The 18334-nt window shown below is 41.6% G+C and overlaps 9 protein-coding genes across 9 annotated transcripts; 5 read left to right on the top strand and 4 right to left on the bottom strand.

Annotated features, from left to right (window-relative positions):
• Positions 1-366: 366 nt before the first annotated feature.
• Positions 367-2094, bottom strand: BEWA_049260 (hypothetical protein). Its single transcript, XM_004831855.1, has 2 exons — positions 1964-2094; positions 367-1106 (listed from the first exon to the last, which is right to left on the bottom strand). The coding sequence occupies exon 2, from the start codon at positions 1004-1006 to the stop codon at positions 662-664; it is 345 nt and encodes a 114-aa protein (XP_004831912.1). The 5' UTR covers positions 1007-1106; positions 1964-2094; the 3' UTR covers positions 367-661.
• BEWA_049270 (conserved hypothetical protein) lies at positions 1948-3309 on the top strand (the record flags this gene model as incomplete). The annotated part of the gene is made up of 2 exons (XM_004831854.1): positions 1948-3168; positions 3253-3309. 2 exons carry the CDS (start codon positions 1948-1950, stop codon positions 3307-3309), a joined length of 1278 nt encoding a protein of 425 aa, XP_004831911.1.
• Positions 3310-3567: 258 nt separating this feature from the next.
• BEWA_049280 (hypothetical protein) lies at positions 3568-5908 on the bottom strand (the record flags this gene model as incomplete). Its single annotated transcript, XM_004831856.1, has 2 exons — positions 3568-5718; positions 5852-5908. The coding sequence occupies 2 exons, from the start codon at positions 5906-5908 to the stop codon at positions 3568-3570; spliced, it is 2208 nt and encodes a 735-aa protein (XP_004831913.1).
• Positions 5909-6323: 415 nt separating this feature from the next.
• On the bottom strand, positions 6324-7256 carry BEWA_049290 (hypothetical protein; the record flags this gene model as incomplete). The annotated part of the gene is made up of 2 exons (XM_004831857.1): positions 6324-7098; positions 7183-7256. 2 exons carry the CDS (start codon positions 7254-7256, stop codon positions 6324-6326), a joined length of 849 nt encoding a protein of 282 aa, XP_004831914.1.
• Positions 7257-7415: 159 nt separating this feature from the next.
• BEWA_049300 (hypothetical protein) lies at positions 7416-8243 on the top strand (the record flags this gene model as incomplete). The annotated part of the gene is made up of 1 exon (XM_004831858.1): positions 7416-8243. One exon carries the CDS (start codon positions 7416-7418, stop codon positions 8241-8243), a length of 828 nt encoding a protein of 275 aa, XP_004831915.1.
• Positions 8244-10513: 2270 nt separating this feature from the next.
• On the top strand, positions 10514-12034 carry BEWA_049310 (signal peptide containing protein; the record flags this gene model as incomplete). The annotated part of the gene is made up of 1 exon (XM_004831859.1): positions 10514-12034. One exon carries the CDS (start codon positions 10514-10516, stop codon positions 12032-12034), a length of 1521 nt encoding a protein of 506 aa, XP_004831916.1.
• Positions 12035-12539: 505 nt separating this feature from the next.
• BEWA_049320 (signal peptide containing protein) lies at positions 12540-14051 on the top strand (the record flags this gene model as incomplete). The annotated part of the gene is made up of 1 exon (XM_004831860.1): positions 12540-14051. One exon carries the CDS (start codon positions 12540-12542, stop codon positions 14049-14051), a length of 1512 nt encoding a protein of 503 aa, XP_004831917.1.
• Positions 14052-15426: 1375 nt separating this feature from the next.
• BEWA_049330 (conserved hypothetical protein) lies at positions 15427-16866 on the top strand (the record flags this gene model as incomplete). Its single annotated transcript, XM_004831861.1, has 1 exon — positions 15427-16866. The coding sequence occupies one exon, from the start codon at positions 15427-15429 to the stop codon at positions 16864-16866; it is 1440 nt and encodes a 479-aa protein (XP_004831918.1).
• A 691-nt stretch (positions 16867-17557) lies between these two features.
• BEWA_049340 (hypothetical protein) lies at positions 17558-18275 on the bottom strand (the record flags this gene model as incomplete). Its single annotated transcript, XM_004831862.1, has 2 exons — positions 17558-17844; positions 18008-18275. The coding sequence occupies 2 exons, from the start codon at positions 18273-18275 to the stop codon at positions 17558-17560; spliced, it is 555 nt and encodes a 184-aa protein (XP_004831919.1).
• Between the last annotated feature and the right edge of the window lie 59 nt (positions 18276-18334).

Raw genomic sequence — 18334 nt, forward strand, 5'->3', positions numbered from 1 at the left:
AGGTACAATTAAAGGTATTTATTCTTGAATAGTAACACATAATAGGGTCTGATGTATGTAGTATTATGAGCGAAACATCCACTTCCAGGATACTTTATCCGCTGAGCTTCATCCATTTTATTTCCAGCTGTTGATAACTCCATTATCTCTGTTTAACCATAAATCCCTTCCATCTATATTATCAAGTCATGTTTGTATAGTTATACGCAATTCTCCCATTTGTGAAACCTCTAAGGTTCCATGGCGATCTATCCTCCCATTCTCTTTAGACGCACGGGCTCCTGTACTACGTATACTTGCCAGAGCCCTAATCCTAAGGAAAGAAAAGAGAAACTGAATATACGTGAATTGAAAATTTTACATTAATTTACATCCAACTACATTCTTTAAATCGTATGTCTATATGTCGTTTTATAACCGGGCACTCTATAATTGCGCAGTGCAAATTTCTCTCTCAAGCTTGTCATATAAATGTGCCTACCTTTAAGTTGTACAAGTGATTGAGAATGTTTAAATGTGCAATTCGATACTTAATCTCGCATTCTGGCGAGCTCCTATAGTCTGTATAGTTACCATAATTCTTCCATTCTTATAGCCTTTATGATGACCATTTAGGCTCCCATAGGTCGCCTATGCTCCTATACTCGCCGTAACATGCATTCTAGGCCTTTGTGCTCTTTTTCTTAATCATCCTTTTGTATGCTTTGACCATAAATCTGCGATATTCCCTCCAGTCGTCTCTGGAGAATCTATTCCTCTTAAACTTGGCGGACTTTAGCAGCGAGTAGGTCCCAGAGAGGTTCTCGAACAGCAAGTCCTCAGAGTCACGTACCACGCCTTTTATCTTTGCACTTTGGCTACTCTTTTTGTCCTTTTTCCCAAGTACAGACGATAGCCAGTCAACTGCTTCCGGTTGCTCTGTATTCGTGACCTGCGGACTTTCTGCCGGAGCTCCCCGCGAGTCCACAACGTCCTCCATCGCAGCAGATGTTCCCTTGTCTACCATAAAAATTTACTGCAGTTTTGCAAATGACTCGCCGGTTCCATTCCCTGGGCACCTGTCACGGGAATTTTCTCCAATGTCTTTCCTCGCAATTTCCTCCCTGCTAAATAATTCGTGTAAAGGAAAACACAAAGTGAAAAGCATAAAGTGGATGGCCTGATGGACGAGAAGTGCTGGGTAGATGGAAAGGAAGAAATGAGTGAGCAGAAAATCAAATGGGAGCCCAGTACAACGACCGTATCCACCTCTTGAGACAAAACTGGAATATCTAGCAGATCAAAAGATTAAAGTCGTTTTTAAGGACATTTTACGGTCATTCTCGCAAGTTCAGTACCAAAAACTAGTGCATGCAGCCCTTTAATGGCCGTTTCAAGCCCGAGATACAAGAGGTATGTTTGGACAAGTAACAAGCCGTTTGGTGGATGTATACAATGCGAAGAAAGTGAGAATGAGCGAAGCGAATAGAGGAGGATTTGTGGCACTGATATTCCACTTTGATGTGCCTAAAAGCGAGCTTTACAGAGCCTCGGAGGAGCCACTAATGTGAGCATGCCAAGGAATACTTTATGGCTATACAGACGAACCTGTGGCTTTGAGAAGGTGGTAGACCTATTATAGAGTTCTATAGCCTCCTACAAAGCTCTGAATCTCGACACTTTCCCTATGGTCTACTGGAGTATAGTTCATGAGAGAGCGTCTCAAGACTGTCCAAAGTCCACTCATGACAAATTCCTCCGTCTACCAATGAATGTACAGGTTTCTAGACTCTGTTCGCTATTCCGTAGCTCACATTTTACTCACTGCGTCCGCATTACGGACATCCACCAAACGGCGTACTCGTAGCCATTATACCAGTGCACCTCGATGCATAGGCGTACACAGCGATATTTTGACAAAATCAAGGCTAGACATGAAGAGAGACGGATAATGATCACGTATAATCCATGGATTCACACTTACCTTGCAATGAAATCGTCTGTCCTGCAAATCCGCGCGACGTAATCTACATTCCCTCGGTGATTTCCTCAATTTTAAAGTTTATCCCCTTCTACGAGAGGCTTTTGTTGCGATTGGTATGTAAGAATTGGAATAAAAGCTTCCAGTTTTCACAATGTTGGGAAAGTATCGATTTCCGCTTCCATAACCTTCTAGAGCATCCTCTCTACGGCCAATGTATCAGGCGTTTCATTACAGACACTAAAAGGGTTGATATCTGCATCGACCAACTCAAAAGTGTCTGTGCTTTTGCTACACATCAAGGTGTGTATAAGAAGACCGGGCAGTTTCCATGGGAATCACGGGAACTTTCGGAAGCCGAAACCGACGTTTCTGCAAGTTATGAAAGGGATGTCTGTGATGACATGTCCATAGAAGAAGTGATTTCAGTGGAAAGTGATGTATATATGGAAGAATGTGAGTGTATTTCCATAGAGGAAGATGGTATATACACGGAAAAGGGTGATACAGGAGTTGAAGAACATCTTGTAAACATGTTGAACTCGTTAAAAAATCTAGAGTTTCTCCAAATTAGTGAAAAATGCGGCCAGTACAAGACAATTTGTACCAGGGTTAGTCCCCTAATTCTGGATCATGTTTCTACACACAAGAATAGCAACGAAGTGATAATCTCACATGTCGATTTGGATGTCTCAATGGAGGATTTAAACACACCCAAGGATCTTGCAAATGGTCTCCAAACAACTCCGCAGAGTGCCATCAACTCACCTCAAAAGAGCCTTGCGGACAGGACCGTGTTACAAACACTTATAATAGACTCTCCAATCGATATTTCATCCTTGTTAAAACTTGTGCCATTTGTAAAGAACGTGAAGAACTTGGTAATATCACGAATTATCGATTGTAGCGTGAGATTTACAAATGTGTGTCCGACAGAGGAGTCGTATTATAGTGTACACTCGTATAATATTTGCAGTGCTGTTGCAGAACTTGTTGAACATGTTCCAGAAAGTCAACTCGTGAGTCTCCAAATTGGAAGGACTCTAAATTCACATCCGGAAGAGAATATACAAATCGCAAACGACGCTAAATTAAGGAACATCAGAAGAGTGAAGGAAGCCGAAAAGATATTTGGGGAGGGAGTAGACGAAGCTGACGAGGTCTTGCTGGTATTACTGGAAAGACAGGCAAATATAAAATACCTCATTGTGAGTTCAAGTCCATGTCTACGCTGGAAGTCTATGCATGCAAATCTCAACGCGATCTTACCACTTTATAACAAAACCATACAGATGGAAGACGTGGATCTATCGTACGGTGCATACAAGAAAATGAACCTGCTCAAGTAAGTCTTGACCTTGTGAAAATGGGAAACGTAGGAAACTAAAATACTCACGAGTGCCAATGTGGAACCATTTGTACAATTTTTTGCCACCAAATTTTAACATGTAATTTATTCTGCTCTACACATCTAGTCAAACATGCAGTACTAGGTTGATGTCTACATGTGTCAAAGATGAAACAAGAATTACTACATTACAATCTACATTTGGTCCACAGTCTGGCTGTGGATTTAACAAGTCATCAATAATGACCACTTCTGCATTTTAGAGGTCGCCACGAGGGGCGCTAGACTCCTCTTGTATATTTCCGTACCATCTGCTATGAATTTTGTCCGCCATCTCCAGGTATACAAGTGTAGGTTTGTCTGGAGAATTTGGTTTGAAGACATAAATTCCAGAAACGTTGCGCATGGGCTCACTCAAGTCTGGGAGGCTCATACCCTGTGGCACATTTGTCAAGCCCAAGAGGGTAAAGGGTATCACCGGTGTGTTGTGTGTATACTTGGTGTACCCTAAATCACTAATGACTTGGTTGCTAACCTCCACATCTACATCAAGGCAGAATGATGTGTAGTCTCTGTCTCGAGATATATCAAAGGTATAGGCGTGGTTTATTCTGCAGTTTATATTTTTGAGCTTCATGACAAGAAGATCCTCAACGTAAAGTTCAGCAGGATTCTCAATCAAACTCCATTCACTATTCCTGTGTCTGCTAAGCCCGGTATTCTCATACCACAAATCTTTATCATCCCTGCCGATTTTTACAAGAAGTGGGCCAGAATAATCTTCATCAAACTTCCAATAGTAAACATCAAGTTCCTTCACCTTTTCAGATGGTGGTATATTCGTCACAGTACCTCCATGTTGAATGGTAGAGAGTGTGAATTTATTGTCTGTACTAACATGGGTAATTTGATAGAAATCGTTGATAGCCTTTGCCTCATTGATTGTAATCTCAACACTAGCACCGTGTGGTACATATTTTCTGGTTTCTGGCTTATGTGAAATATCTGCGGTAACTGTACGAACAACGGGGACGGTACACTTTCCAGGTGTGAATGAACAGCCCAGGTCTTGAAGCGTACTGGTGTATTGTGTTCTGGTAGCGCAATCCTCTGCGTTCTCTGGCGATTTGTTGTCAAAGCTGGGAATGTGGGTCCAAACATCTCCAGATCTCTTGTACCACTTTTGCCGGCCGTCAAAGACCTTGATGTGCAAAAGTACCGGGTTGTGTTTGCAGTAGTATATGCCAAGGTTTGATACCATTTTTGTTGGAAAATCCAGTCCAGGAATGGTGACACCCTTTTTCTCTTCGCTAGGGGAGTCGTAGTACATGATCTTTGTAAGTGTAAAGCCTGGTTCCACAGGGAAGGAGCGATAGTACATAATTTCACCTGTTTCCTTGGTTTTAATCCCCTTTTCTTCAGCGTTAGCTCTCAACTTGCACCTGGTACAGAAATCAGTCTGAATTGGGACCTTCCTATTAGTAAACGTAAGGTCCACGATAAAGGCATTATTGAGGTGACAGTTGCCAAAGTCTAGCTCCTCTTCCAGGTCTTCTTCATTCCTCACAGTCTCAGCTTGCCACGTCAGATCATCCTTTCCCAGGTTTTTGTAGTACGTGGATTCTCCGCTGCTATGCTTAAGTTCCAACATAATGGGTCGTTCTCCCTTCTTATCATTCCAGTAGTAGACAGCTGCTTCTTCATAGTTGTAGAGTGTGATGGGCTTGGGTGATGTCTTTGGTTGGTCCATGTAGGAGGGGCGTTCAGTGTAATACAAGAGCTTCCCATTGTACGACAGTGCGCGTTCCTTGTTCGGGACAAAGGTATACTTGATGTATGGGTAGACTGAAGTCTCTTCCTTGACTCCAGCTTCCTTCCTTCCGTTGAGGGGCAGGTCCTGAGTGCAGAGTCGTTTGTAACAACCGGTCAAATAGATCATCTTGCCGATCTTGCAGTCGTCAACCGAATCCTTGCTCAGTCCGCTCATGGTAGGAACGAGGGTAAAACTATTGGAGTTGATGACTCTGGTGTACCATTCCTCGTAGGGTGCATCGCTGGTTGAGACATGCAGTACCCTGAGAGTGCCAGCGCAGTGGTAGAGTCTCATCGAGTAAATGGTCTTGTTTATGGGCATTCCATAGAGCTCCACGGTCTTCTTGGTCGCAGGATTCACATCGACAAACTTTTTGATGGCAAATGGAGGTGCAACCGAGGTGATCTCAAAACTGACAAGCTCAGCCTTGCCAAAGTGTTGCTTGAAGGTGAGGCGGTTCTTGGTCGTCGACTTGCCAAAGTAAGCCAACTTGCCATCCTTGTTCCGGTGGACATTAAACTCATTTATCTTGTCACGTGGAGATGTGCCCCTCTGAGAATTCCTGCGCCAACTCGTCTCCGAAGATACCCCCGGCACCTACACATTTGAGTGATTTTGAATTTTACGGCGATAAATATAAAGTGGGCGAGGTTTCAGCGTGGTGAGAGGAAATTTCCGCGCAGAGCGAGGAAATGTGTGGCTGGACAAACGCCGCAAGACAGTCACTTACATTTACCGACGCCAGCTGTACGAGGAGGAAGTACAAAAAAAGTTTCTGATACACCATTTTGAGGTGAAAATGGCAAAGTATCAAAGTGGAGGATTTTGGACAGCGAAGCTGCCTTGTGCCACCATTAGTGCACAAACAATTGCAGAGTGCATATAGACAGACAAAGTCAGGCGAATTGTCTGTCACAGGCCCACTACCTGACCAGGTGGACGAGACAACTGCAGCTTGGCGGTCATACGGCTCTCGTACCAGTCGCAAGGGCTCATTCTTTTATGGCAAAAGAGTTAGAATGTACTAGGTGTAGGGACTATACGGATTGTATGGTCCTCAGGGGTATCATAGGTTATCTAGTCTCCATGGATGATCCTAAGAATGCTCTCTACCACTCCATAAGACTCTCTAGCATTCCAGTATACCAACAAGAGAGTAGTCTATTGGTCTCAGTTCTGCCTATTGACAAGTAGTGAGTACATTACAGACGAGCAATTAGAGCGGGTCCCTTCCATACGGCAAGACCTCCCAAACCAGCCGTTGTTAGACTACTTCCACCGATCTTTAGGGTATCTGTAAGTGCAAGAGGAAGTGAAGGACTTGCATTAGGTGGATCGGAAACGTGTATCTTCTTAAGGGCATCTAGCATTTCATTGAGATTATTCAGTTGAGTAGTTTCTCCTACATCAGATCTAACATATTTAAACCATGTGTCCAAGTCTTTAGTAGGTCTGAAAAAGTACTTGTAATTGTTCCCACTACTTAATGCCAGTTCAATGAGAAGAGGAATTGTTGAATGACCAGAATAATAGTAAGCGTTGACACAGGAAAGTGATTCCTTAGATTTTATACCAAGTAATTTCCCACCACATTCAATGTCCTTGAGCCTGAATGGTCTACTTTCTGACAGTTTGTGTGTGCACTTTAAGAAACTAGAGGTACTCTCTATCTTATCCTCCTCAACACTAAATTGCAGAGTAGTTCTTCTAGGTGTATAGCTTCCATTAGTTTTAGTGAGATCTATTATAACCCTTGGTATTAAGGCATCAGTAAGGTGTTTATTAATTGGGACTATATCATCACCAGTTGGTTCACCAGTAAAACCCTTTTCTTCTTCCCAGTGAGTGTCTCCTGAACATCTACCATACCACTTGTTCTCAAGCAATACTCCTGTTGTTCCTTCTTTGGGTTTTAAATAAATGAGAAATGCATCTGTAGTGCCCTTTGTGCAGTACACATTAACTGATTTAACATCTCTAATGTTTGAAGAGTCGAAATCTTTTGGTGAAAATATCGATTGTTAGATATTTCTTATTTTAGAGATATATTCTCTAAAATACATCATCTTAGGCTCTTTAACTACGATGAATAAGCATTGGAAGTCCATTCCGATAGAGATAACGGCAATGGCCATTTTCACGGTTATTCCAAAAAGTTAAACGGCACAGGCATCGATAAATGGTTAATTCTAAAAGGAATATTGTATTCTGACTCCAAAGAAGGACTCAGGACACGTAAACGACCAGAGGGTCGGGGAGTAACCATTAAAATCCAAAATTCGGCAACGTAAACAATGATTTCCGAGGAAAGGTCTCCTTTAGGCTCGTTGTTAAGCCGAGGGAACCTCCAGAGGAAGTCATCACACCTGAATAAAACAATAGGGGACGACAACGTCGGAATGCAAACTGCAGCGAGTGAAATCTCAACTTCACGAGCTGAAACGATAAAAGGTGTCACAAATCCAACATTAATATCAACAAGTGATGTAGCTGACAACAGGTCTACGTTATCCCTCGTTGAAGGGCAATGCCTACCTGAATCAAATCAAAAGATCTTTTCTAAATGGGTACGAGCTTGCGATCATACAGAGAGTAAACAGGGAGACATATTGCCTCTTAAAAAGCAACAAAAACATGATGATAATGGAAGAATAGGACCCAAATTAATCGTTAAACAAACTGGTACAACCTACCGTGCATCATTCCAAACTGACGACAAAGAGTTCAACAATGACATACTTGGCACTAGAAGACTTTATTATAATCTAGCTGACGTAAGGTTAGCGTTAACCCTGGACGAATTGCAATGTGGACCTGAATTTAATCGAAAAAACTTCTTCTTATATAAACAGGTGGCGACTTGTAAAACTACCCAGTGTAGACGGGGGATAAACATAACTTTTAAAAAGCAAGGCGGTAATAAAACTATGGCGCTTATAGTAATCGTTGAAGAACCAGTAAGTCTCTCTAGGAGATTTACTGGAATCCTCAGTAAGAGGATAAACTCAAATGGTCAAGCAATCAAGGTCAGGTCGAAATACAATCGAAAAATCTTATTTATAAAGGCCTGTCCTGATTATTCCCCAAACCTACAGGAAACTGTAGTGTCTACAAGGGTGTAGGAACTAATCACGCACATATAACAATCCGGTACGTACGGGGTAGGTAATTTGTTGTTGATGTTTGAAAGTCCCAAATAGTTGGTTTGACTATCCTTGAATCTTGATACGGAACCTTTTATAACCTCGTGTTCATATAGAGTGCAATCCTTAGACGAAGGTTGAGATTTAGTTACAGTAATCTGTTTACCAGAACAGCCAGGACAAAAATACTTTCTACAAAATCCGGCATTCCACGCACCACCTTCCTCTGAGAGGTTAATTATGTGAGCCTCTCTATTTTTGCATACCCAAAAATCAAGTTCTTTTAGGATATCTCCAGGGTTTTTGGAACCAGATTTGGTCCAGTTGTTATCACCCTTAGTATTTGTGTAGTAGTCATCATTGTGACCTAACTGAACAGCAAGCGGTCTATTGTGATTTGAATCCCCTAACCAGTAAATTACTGAAACGGTTGAGCAGGATACTTTCTCAGGAAGTCCATTATTTGGAGCTCCCTTAATTTTAGAAATTGTATATCCATCGGGTGGTTTGTGAATGCGCAGTTTATATCCTGGGAAATTCTCAGGTTCAATGTATTCAGTGACTGTTATAAGCACTTTCTCATCATAGTATGTGTAAGTATTTATAGTGCCATCTTCATTAGATACTTTGTTAATGTCAATAGTGACACTGTTAGTCATACTACATCTTCACTCACCACTGTACTACACTAGTTCCTCACAGTATCTCTAGTTCCCCTCTATCCTACTCATTCAATCATCCTTCCATAGTCTCATTTATAGTAGTACTCCATCATGTCTCAACTGATGTGAGGATTGTCAGTATAGATGAATGACGATAACTATGAAGAGTCTATGGATGAAGATAAACAATACGCAATAGGCGTGATAAAACAAGACCTTTATCCTTGACAAACAAAGGGCATGGGTTAGGTGGAGAGGTTTTGGACGAAGGTCTTGCACATCTGCCCTGTCTATTCAGAATACAGAAGATGATGGGGGCGTTGGTCTCGAAGGAAGAGAATCATTTCTTCATTGCTCAAGTTTCTATTCGTCACACAAATTCCTTCAAATAAGATGATGTTAATCGTTGAAAGTTTATCGGTTCCACCTGAATGTGTCCAGCGAAGGAATGAAGAGATACCAAGGATACCCATTCCTGCAAGTTTAATTAGAGATACAGAAGTGAAGGCTTTGGCAAGGGAATGGTCATGGTGGACAAGATGATAGTGAGTACGATACTGTTTACGTATTGCTTTCAGAATGCCACAATCAATAGCAATGTAGAATAGCTTACACAAATGACAGCCTAACTATGTCATAAAAGAGATTATTATTTAAGCATGCACACTCCAAGGGAGTGTTAACAATGTTACCGAATTGTACTATTACATTATTGCTATATGTCCATTAAAATTCCTGCGGAACATCCACTATAGAGTCCCTACTGGCAGAATTACTGCATTAATGAGTTGTCTATCCATCCACAGGATGAACGAGTGATCTTTAAATAGTCATTCTAGTGTACAATTGAAACACTTTACTATTTCCATTATAAACTGTTGAAGGAGTCCTTTAAACAGAATTAGGATATTCTTTGCCGTCTGCATCTTTTACTCTCATTTCTGCATAGAGACAATTGTGGTTAGTCCATTTGGAGCCTCCCAGATGACATTTTCACCGTCCACTACTTTAGTTACACGGTACTTGCTCCTGGGGAATAAAATTGTGGAACATCTTCCCGCCAGGATTGGCGGAAATAGGTTCGTCTACTATATCCTCCCTCTTTGAAATATCTAGAGTACTCTCCGCTAATGTTTTTCTTGCACGTTCTAAAATGCTTTTCCATGTCCTTATCTAGAGATTCCTCTACCTTCTTTCTCATTGCTACAAGGGCTTCTCTTCCGGTCCCTTCGTCAACTCCTCAAATTCACCCATCTGCATGGTAGACAAGGAGGTCAAGTATCTACCAAGCGCATGCACAGTCTAGACTCAGTACTAGCTAGACCTCTAGTCGATTGGTTACTCAACAAAGGGCTGCTATCTCAGAAACTGCTGATACTTGTCCCCTTTAAACACCCACTAATTGATGCATGGATAACTATCCTTTTAAAACTCCTATAAGGTCATTTTTAGAGACAATTTACTGGTGAAAACCCCTGCATGCAGATGCATTCCTCCAAACCTTCAACCATCTATCCATAAAGCCACCGCTCCATGAAGCGTAAGGGATCAGTTGCGCTCTTTAACTGATGGATGATAAACCACAAAATGATGTTTAAATGTCTACCTGTTCTCCTGATCATCATATCATTCGCCAGGGTAGTCCCGGCAGTCGGACCACCGTCTGCAAGGGGTGAGTTGATTAGGGTAAAGAGGGATCTGAATGAACAGTTGCTACTCGTGATGGAGAGTATGAAAAAGAGACAACGGCTAGAAGAGGTGGTAAAGATGGCAATTGGGTGGATTAAAATATCTGCCTACAGATTTCTGATGCCCATTGATAAAAAGGTTGAAGAGGCTAAAACGTTACGTGAGGAGATTTCCCGGTCCATACATAGAGCATATCCCATGAGAATGATCTTTAACGAAACAAACGACATGCTGTATCAAGTAAATGGGCTTCTTGGTGGTACAAACGAGGATGGCATGCCGGCCAAGGCACGAAAGGCAAAGGAGCTTTTGAGGAGGAGCAAAGTGGGCCTGAAGAAGTTGGATGATGAATTTAAAGGCTTGGTCAAGAAAACGGAAGGGTTAACAAGGGATGCACTAGCATACGGATTTAAAATCCCCGACGACATTTTGAAGGAATTTGGTGCGACCTTTTCCCAAGAGACTGATGACAGAAACGGCCAAAGGAAATTCAACTACGAGATTGGTCCAGAACCCACTGAATTTGAGCTCTGCTTGGTCTTTCTCTACACCAACCAGATTCCAGAACTCTCCAAGAAACAGTTGATCCAAATCATCAACCTGCTCAAGAACTCCTCCAACAAGTTTTTTAGGAAAATCAACAGGAGCAAAAATGGCGCCAAAATGAGCATGCAGAGTATGGAAGAACATGTCAAGCACGCTGAAGAATTGATGAGAGATGCAAAGGACTCGGGATCAAACAACCAAATTCTCGTCAAAGAGTATGAGATGATCCTCAGAAAGGTCAAGAAACAAAAGAAGCTGTTCCATGACATGGTTGCACAGGGGAAACCTGCGATGTTGAACCTCGAGAAATACATTCCAATTCTGGACAGAGCCATGAAAGAGGCACAAGACCTCCAAGATGATGCAGTACTGGACGAGTGGGACCATGTATTAAGCCTAGAGGTAACGAGAGAGATTCTGAAGATTCTGGAGAGTATCGACGTGATATTGGAAGGGATGGAGTTGTACAAATCAAACTTGATTTTCCAAACCAACATTGTGACGAATATAGTTGCGAGAATGAATGGTCCAGCAAATGGTGAAGATGATGCTCCTGTTGATGATGAACATGATGACCAAAGGCTTGAACAGGGAGAAGGTTTTGAAGATGGTAAAGGTGGGGGTGAGCAGGAGGTTAGAGTAGATGTTCCTGAAGATGACAAGTCAAGACAGGACAAGAGGCCAGAGAGTGACGAAGAAAGTGCTAATGAAGATGGTGAACCTGAATACGAGCTAGAGGATGATGATGACGATCAAGAGGAATATAGTGAGCCGGAAGAAAGGGACGAGAATGAAGTGGAAGTGGAAGATGGCATAAAGAGCTATGGATTCACCCTTGTCGCGATTCTGGCAATATGTACAATCTGGATCTAGTCGACCTAATGGGTTAATGTTGGCGTATCCATTGTCATAATGTTTATAAAGAGGGTAAAAGCTGTAAGAAGGTAGATAGTGAGCTAAATACTCTTATAAATGCACTTTTAATTCACTCACCAACGAGAATTACTCTGGCGTTAGGGGTGCTCATCTCCAATCTGATCATGATACTCGACTATTTTAACATGTTATTACAACACATTATAGCAAAAACTTTCCATGTAGTCCCAAATTGTCTTCATTCCACCAATTAAACTCTTCTTTTATGCACTATATGGTTAGTTTGGTGGGTATTGCAAGAGGTTCCTGCCCTTGTTCAGCCGCCAACATATTCTCTGATTTTTTGTCATCCCATTAAAACCTTTACATCTTGAAAAAATGGCACTTTATGGCATATAATAGATGTCAAATCTGTGGATTACCTTCCCTAAACTCCAGATTAATACTCGCAGTTATTCCTTTTTCATTTCTGTACCAACTTGAGGAAGGTTTGAGTGGAGGAATGAGGGTTCTTGTCTTTGTCTATCTCACCTTTTTGTATCAGCTCTGTGAGGGGGCTGGAAAAGGTAAGAAGACAGAGGATTCCAAAAGTACTGTGAAGAAAGCTGACGACTCCACCAAACCAGCTGAAACTACAGAGGTTAATACGGTAACACTTGATTTTCTGGATATCGGAAAAGATGTTATCAAAGAACAAGTCCTCTTCGTTGAATATACTGATGAAGAGATTACCTACAAGAGCTACACCCTGAGGGAGAATGTCACTGCAAAGAGTGTCAAGGAGGAAGATGCTACAATATGGACCACAGGAGACGAGGGAAAACGTCTCAAAGTCCTGACATATTCCAAGGATAATCTCCATCTCTGTCGTATTAATGTGTTCCCTCTGGGTAACATTCCACATTGCTTTGAGAAGGTAAATGAGAAATGGGAATCACTAGAGCATCCAGAATTCTCTAAAAAACTAAATGCTCTTTTAAACCCTGTAAACACAAAAATGAGACTGGAATTCATGATGTTGTCAGACGATGTGGCCGACATTTATGAATATTATGCGCATGGAATGTTGGTAACCATTGCATTCCCAAAGTTCAAGACCACGAGCGTATCTTGCATAGGGGAAATTTGGAAGGCCGGAGAAGGTGAAGAATGTATTTGCGCTCGTTTTTATACTAGAAGAGGATGGTTTTGTACCCTTTATGTAAAGAAGGGTGATGGTACAGAGATCAAAAATTTTGAATATAGTAATAATAAGTGGAATAGTGTCACTAACCGTAACACACTTATAAACACCTGTATCTCGTATACACCCTCTAAAGACACGGAAACAAATGTTACTACAAATATTATGGACATTACCAAGGATGATAATACGGTCTATACTACGAAGACTTTTACAGTCTCTGGAATAAATGTCAAGAGACAGACTCCACTTCCAAATAAATTTATAAATGAGGTTAAAGATGGAGAAACTTTAATCTGGAAGACTCCTGATGCTCAAAGAGAGAGATGTGTATCCTGTGAGCTTAAATCAAGGGGAAACACCTCCGTAGCAATCCTAACACTAGCTACCACTTTTGACCTAAGCTTTCTCTATTTTGAAAAGAATGGTACTGAATGGAAGAGTATAGAAAAGAAGGCTGATTTTGACAAGAAGATAGAGGAGATGAAAAAGATGGAGACTACTCAGCCCACTTCCATAGCTGATCTCCTCTCCAAGGTTGACTCTACTCTCTTTAATGTAGAGGAAGCAGAGGAGGATAACTTTAAGGTTCTTAAGTTAAAGGCTAAGGATGGAGTTACTATTACTGAGCTCACTTACGGAGAAGAAACACTATGGCAAGCTCCAAATGCTGGTGATTTATGCACAATTGCCACATTCTACTTCGGACAAGACAATAACCCAGTAGCTGCTTCATATAGATTCAAGAGAGATGGAAAACTGATTGAAGGCTACCGCCAATTCTCTGGTGGAAAGTGGCTCTGTCTTCAGGACATTGATAGGGAAGGATGATCCTGCTGATAAACCAGCAGTCCCAGCCGCTCAACAAGGTAGTCAACAACAAACTGTAGCTCCTAGTGGACAATCTGCCAAGAATGAACAAGGACTTCAGGCTAAACAAGCGGTAGTTCAGAAGAATAATAAACCTCTCAAATAGACCCCATATCTAATTTCAAGTCCAAAGTCGACTCTTCACTCTTTGGTGTATCACTATGGGAAAGTAACATGGTTTCATGTCTCTCAACCATCCTGTATCTAGATGATGATAGACTCATTATCGCAGTTTTTAAGAATGGAAACTTTAATTGGTCCAGGTATTTGTCAGGGGTCTCTATTCACATGCCTTCCTTGAAGACATGCACTAAATGAACAGAACTTTATGATATAAAAGCTCACCAAGGCAAACCAGAAACCCTAGAGACAAAGATGTAGACACTCCTTAAACTTTAAACGCACAAAATTGCGGCTTATAACTCATAAGCTTTAAATCTCCAGAATAGACAAACTGTGGACGGCCTATACACATCGCTGTTTTGGTACATGGATAGTAACTAGAGAGTATATACGTGTATAAAAGGAGTCAAAAACACCTTATCTCCATCCATACACGATTAATACCCGTGGAACAAACCTTGCATCTCAAAATAGCCCATAGATACCTCATTATACCATGCCTGCTCATTCTTCCTCTGCCATTCTCACTTTGCTCTACGGGTAATATCCAAGCCGGCACTATAAACATATATACGGTAGAATACCGTGAAACAAGGAAAATAGCCCGTTTAGACACGTGTCTTATCCGAAAGGGCCGGTATAAAACCGAAAACAATCTTCCCTCCGATCAGCTATACGCTGCGGAGACAGACAACCGCCATAATCACACATCCGAAACTGATTAGTCTCAAGATAGTTTTAGGCGAAATAGACGATCAGATTCTAAACATGCAGGAAAATATGCCAGGTGATAGACTCGGAATGTCTGAAGAGACAAGAGGACAAGGGAGGTAGGTGTAACGAAGACTTACGGCTAAAGTTGACCAGTAAAATATGAAGAATCTTAAGGAATGTACACAATTGCCAAAATCTTGGCTTTTAGCCGAGTTTGAGATGATTTGTCTATGGGGTCCACAAGCTCTTCTTCCTGGCGGAAAGACTCTCGCCTTCCTCGACTCTTTTCCCTCATTCTTACTGTATTTTAGTTTTAACTCGGGTGGGACGACATTTGTCGTGGCAGAGTCTCACGTTATTGCCACTTTGTGCTCATTCATTCCCTTAATCAGTAACTTTGTCTTGAAGAAGAATAGACAAGATGGATTCCTATTCTTGTCGGAGATTTAAGGAGTTTGTACCTATAGATACTCACAGTTTGAAGAAGCACTTCTAGAGAATGGCGGATAAGAAGGAATCAGGCACTCTTGAAAAGATTGTGGCCTTTTTGGCCGGTCTATCCTTTTACCAACTACCTTACCTGGCCCTGGCTACCGGCAAGTACACTCTGGGAAGGTTTATGATATCCCCAAGCTTCGTGAGCATATACATTAACCGGATTAATGTATCCTTTAGGATCATTACTCTCCTGGGAATCACAACAATGACAGTATACTCCCAGTGCAAGGGACGTTACAAGACACAGCTTTGCATGGCGTTCTTCCCATTGCTCCATCTTTGCTATATTTTCCTCCTGTTTGTCTATGCTTCAGGAGGAGCTCAGGGGCACATGACCTTGTATTACTGGGGGATTTTAATTGGATCGTTTGTCCTTGGCTTATGCTTTACTACGGCCGTAGAGATTTTATCCGCAAACGTAGTCTGTCTCCTAGCAGCTCTTCCAATGGCTGGAATTGTAGTATCACTTTATCACCTCTCATTTCTGGTAATTGGAAGCTTCATTGGAGTGTCTGATGTCAACTACTGGCTAGTCGTGTGCCAGATTATCATGGGCGCATTGTTGACTGGATCAAGCGCAATTTTGTACATTGTTGCTTATTGGAATAAGAAGGATGCTACAGGTGGAGATGGTGGAGATCCTGACCCATTCATGACAGCCTTTGCAAAGGCCTGGTCACCCATCCTTTTAATCACTCTGGGTTATGGTCTTCACAGTGCCTTTTATTCTGCCATTGCACCTTACAAGCTCATAGGAGTTAGAAAGGGGTACACAATCGATATGACTATCCTCTTTACAAGCGCTATAGCTCCCTTGTCAGTTTTAGTTTTAAAAGAGAAGGATATGGGACCAAACAAACCGTGGAGAGACAGTGATGCCATATGGCATGCCTCGTGGATATTCTTTGTAATTGAGGTATTTTGTGCCGTTATATTTGCATGTAGTCTTCATTTCCCCGAGTGGAGGCTCACAAAAGTTGTCAGAAGTAATGCTCTTGTTTTGGGATTTCTCACTGTTTTGTATGATACATGCGCACAGGCAACAAGAACTATTGGTACCAACGGAGCAGACACGCAAGGGCAGCCAAAAACAAGTAATAACATCATGAACACCTTTAACACATTCACATATTCCCTCTCGCAAGTTATCTTTGCATTCCTCGGAGACGGCTATGTCAAGACGTACTCCAAATATGAACACAATAGGGAAAGGTGGCCCACTAAGCATTACACCAATAAAAGAGCATTCTGGTTCTGGACCTGGAGCGCAACAAAAGTCTCGTACCATACTCTTGGAACCGCATTTACCACAGATTTAAGATCCGAAGTTATCGGAAAGAAGGAGCTTCTCTTTATTGTCTATGCCGATGACACTAATGACAGTAGCAAACCTACCAAGGCAAAAGATCCTAAAGTAATGAAGATAGTTCATGGTATTTAATTGTGGCGAACATTTTTCAATTTAAAGCCACTATAATGCAGTATTTTCACGCCTCTTCAGTTTTAATTTGTTTCACTTCTGTGCACGCACTTTGATATGGTTAGTTTATGGTACATGCTTGTTCCTAAAAATGTTCCTGGAATAAGGAGGATGCATTGGAAAGATACTAATCATTCATGCCTATAAGTGTAAGAGAGACTACATTAATTAAACATATACACTCCCTCTAACGGAGCATGAACAAAAGATACCGAAGTATGGAACTGCATTATATCCATAGGTAACATCCTAGAAGGGTCATTATTTAGAAGCTATTAAGATGGAGTAGAAGGATGTGAAGAAGAAGGATTAGGAGATGATGATCCAGATTTACTCATGTCAGTAAGCTTCTTATCAAACTCTTTCTTCTTGATGAGAGTCCATGAGTACCTCTGGGAGATCTTTAAATATCAGACGTGGAAATACGTCGAGGAAGAAGCTTTTCCAGAGGTAGTATCCTGCTCCACCTGTACAAAAACTGAAGCAGCTCCAAAGATTTTCCCTAAAAGATCTCTTTGAGTTGGAGAAGAGACTCTCTACGAACTATACCTTGAATCTGAGCTTAAAGTCTTTCAGGACCAGCAGAACCAATAGCAGTTTGAAGGACCACAAGGGGAAAAAGGTTAGCGCCAGGTAAATGTAAATATTTGTGTTATTGTGGACGCGGTCCAGGATTAGTAATAGTAGATACACTATGAACAGAAGTAGTAGAGACAGTGTCAGAGGAAGTAAGAGCGGTATGAGGATCAGCGTAGGGAGAATATGAGTTCCAGGACCAGAACTGCGTTGACCCAGAGCTAGAGGTTACTCCACCCTTGAGATCCTTTAGCTTCTGATCATAGTCCTCCTTAGTTATACTCTTCCATGTACCATTAGCAGTATTTTCAAAGTACCTAGACTTAGTAGCATCACTATCGAATGTTTCTAGGTAGAGAAGTTCTACATTATTCTTGGCACTAATTAATCTGCCCTGGGTGTAGGGGTTGTATATGTTCCGCCTTTAGTTTCTACCCTTTTAGACCCTACAGTTTCCTGTAGGTTTTGGGGAATAATCAGAACAGGCCTTTATAAATAAGATTTTTCGATTGTATTTCGACCTGACCTTGATTTCTTGACCATTTGAGTTTATCCTCTTTGTCGAGGTTTCCGAGGAGCCTTTCGAAGATATCTTCCAGTTTTTCTTCTGGAGCTCTTTCTTCAACTCCTCTTCTTCGATCGTGAGTTACCGAATCAAAGGTGGTACGTAGTACTCTAGTCTGCATGTAGGCTCTGATTTTTATGGGCACCGCTATTTTCTCTAGGTGCTTTGCGTGGTATTTTGTAACTATGCCATCCCAAGAATATACTATTGGAACGGTGCATGCCGGCATATTATGGATGCAGCATAATTCTTTTGCAAGGACATCGTATTTCCTTTGTTTGTGGGATT

Source organism: Theileria equi (genome assembly GCF_000342415.1).
Source record: "Theileria equi strain WA chromosome 4 map unlocalized gcontig_1105316255041, whole genome shotgun sequence".
NCBI classification, from domain to species: Eukaryota; Apicomplexa; class Aconoidasida; order Piroplasmida; family Theileriidae; genus Theileria; species Theileria equi.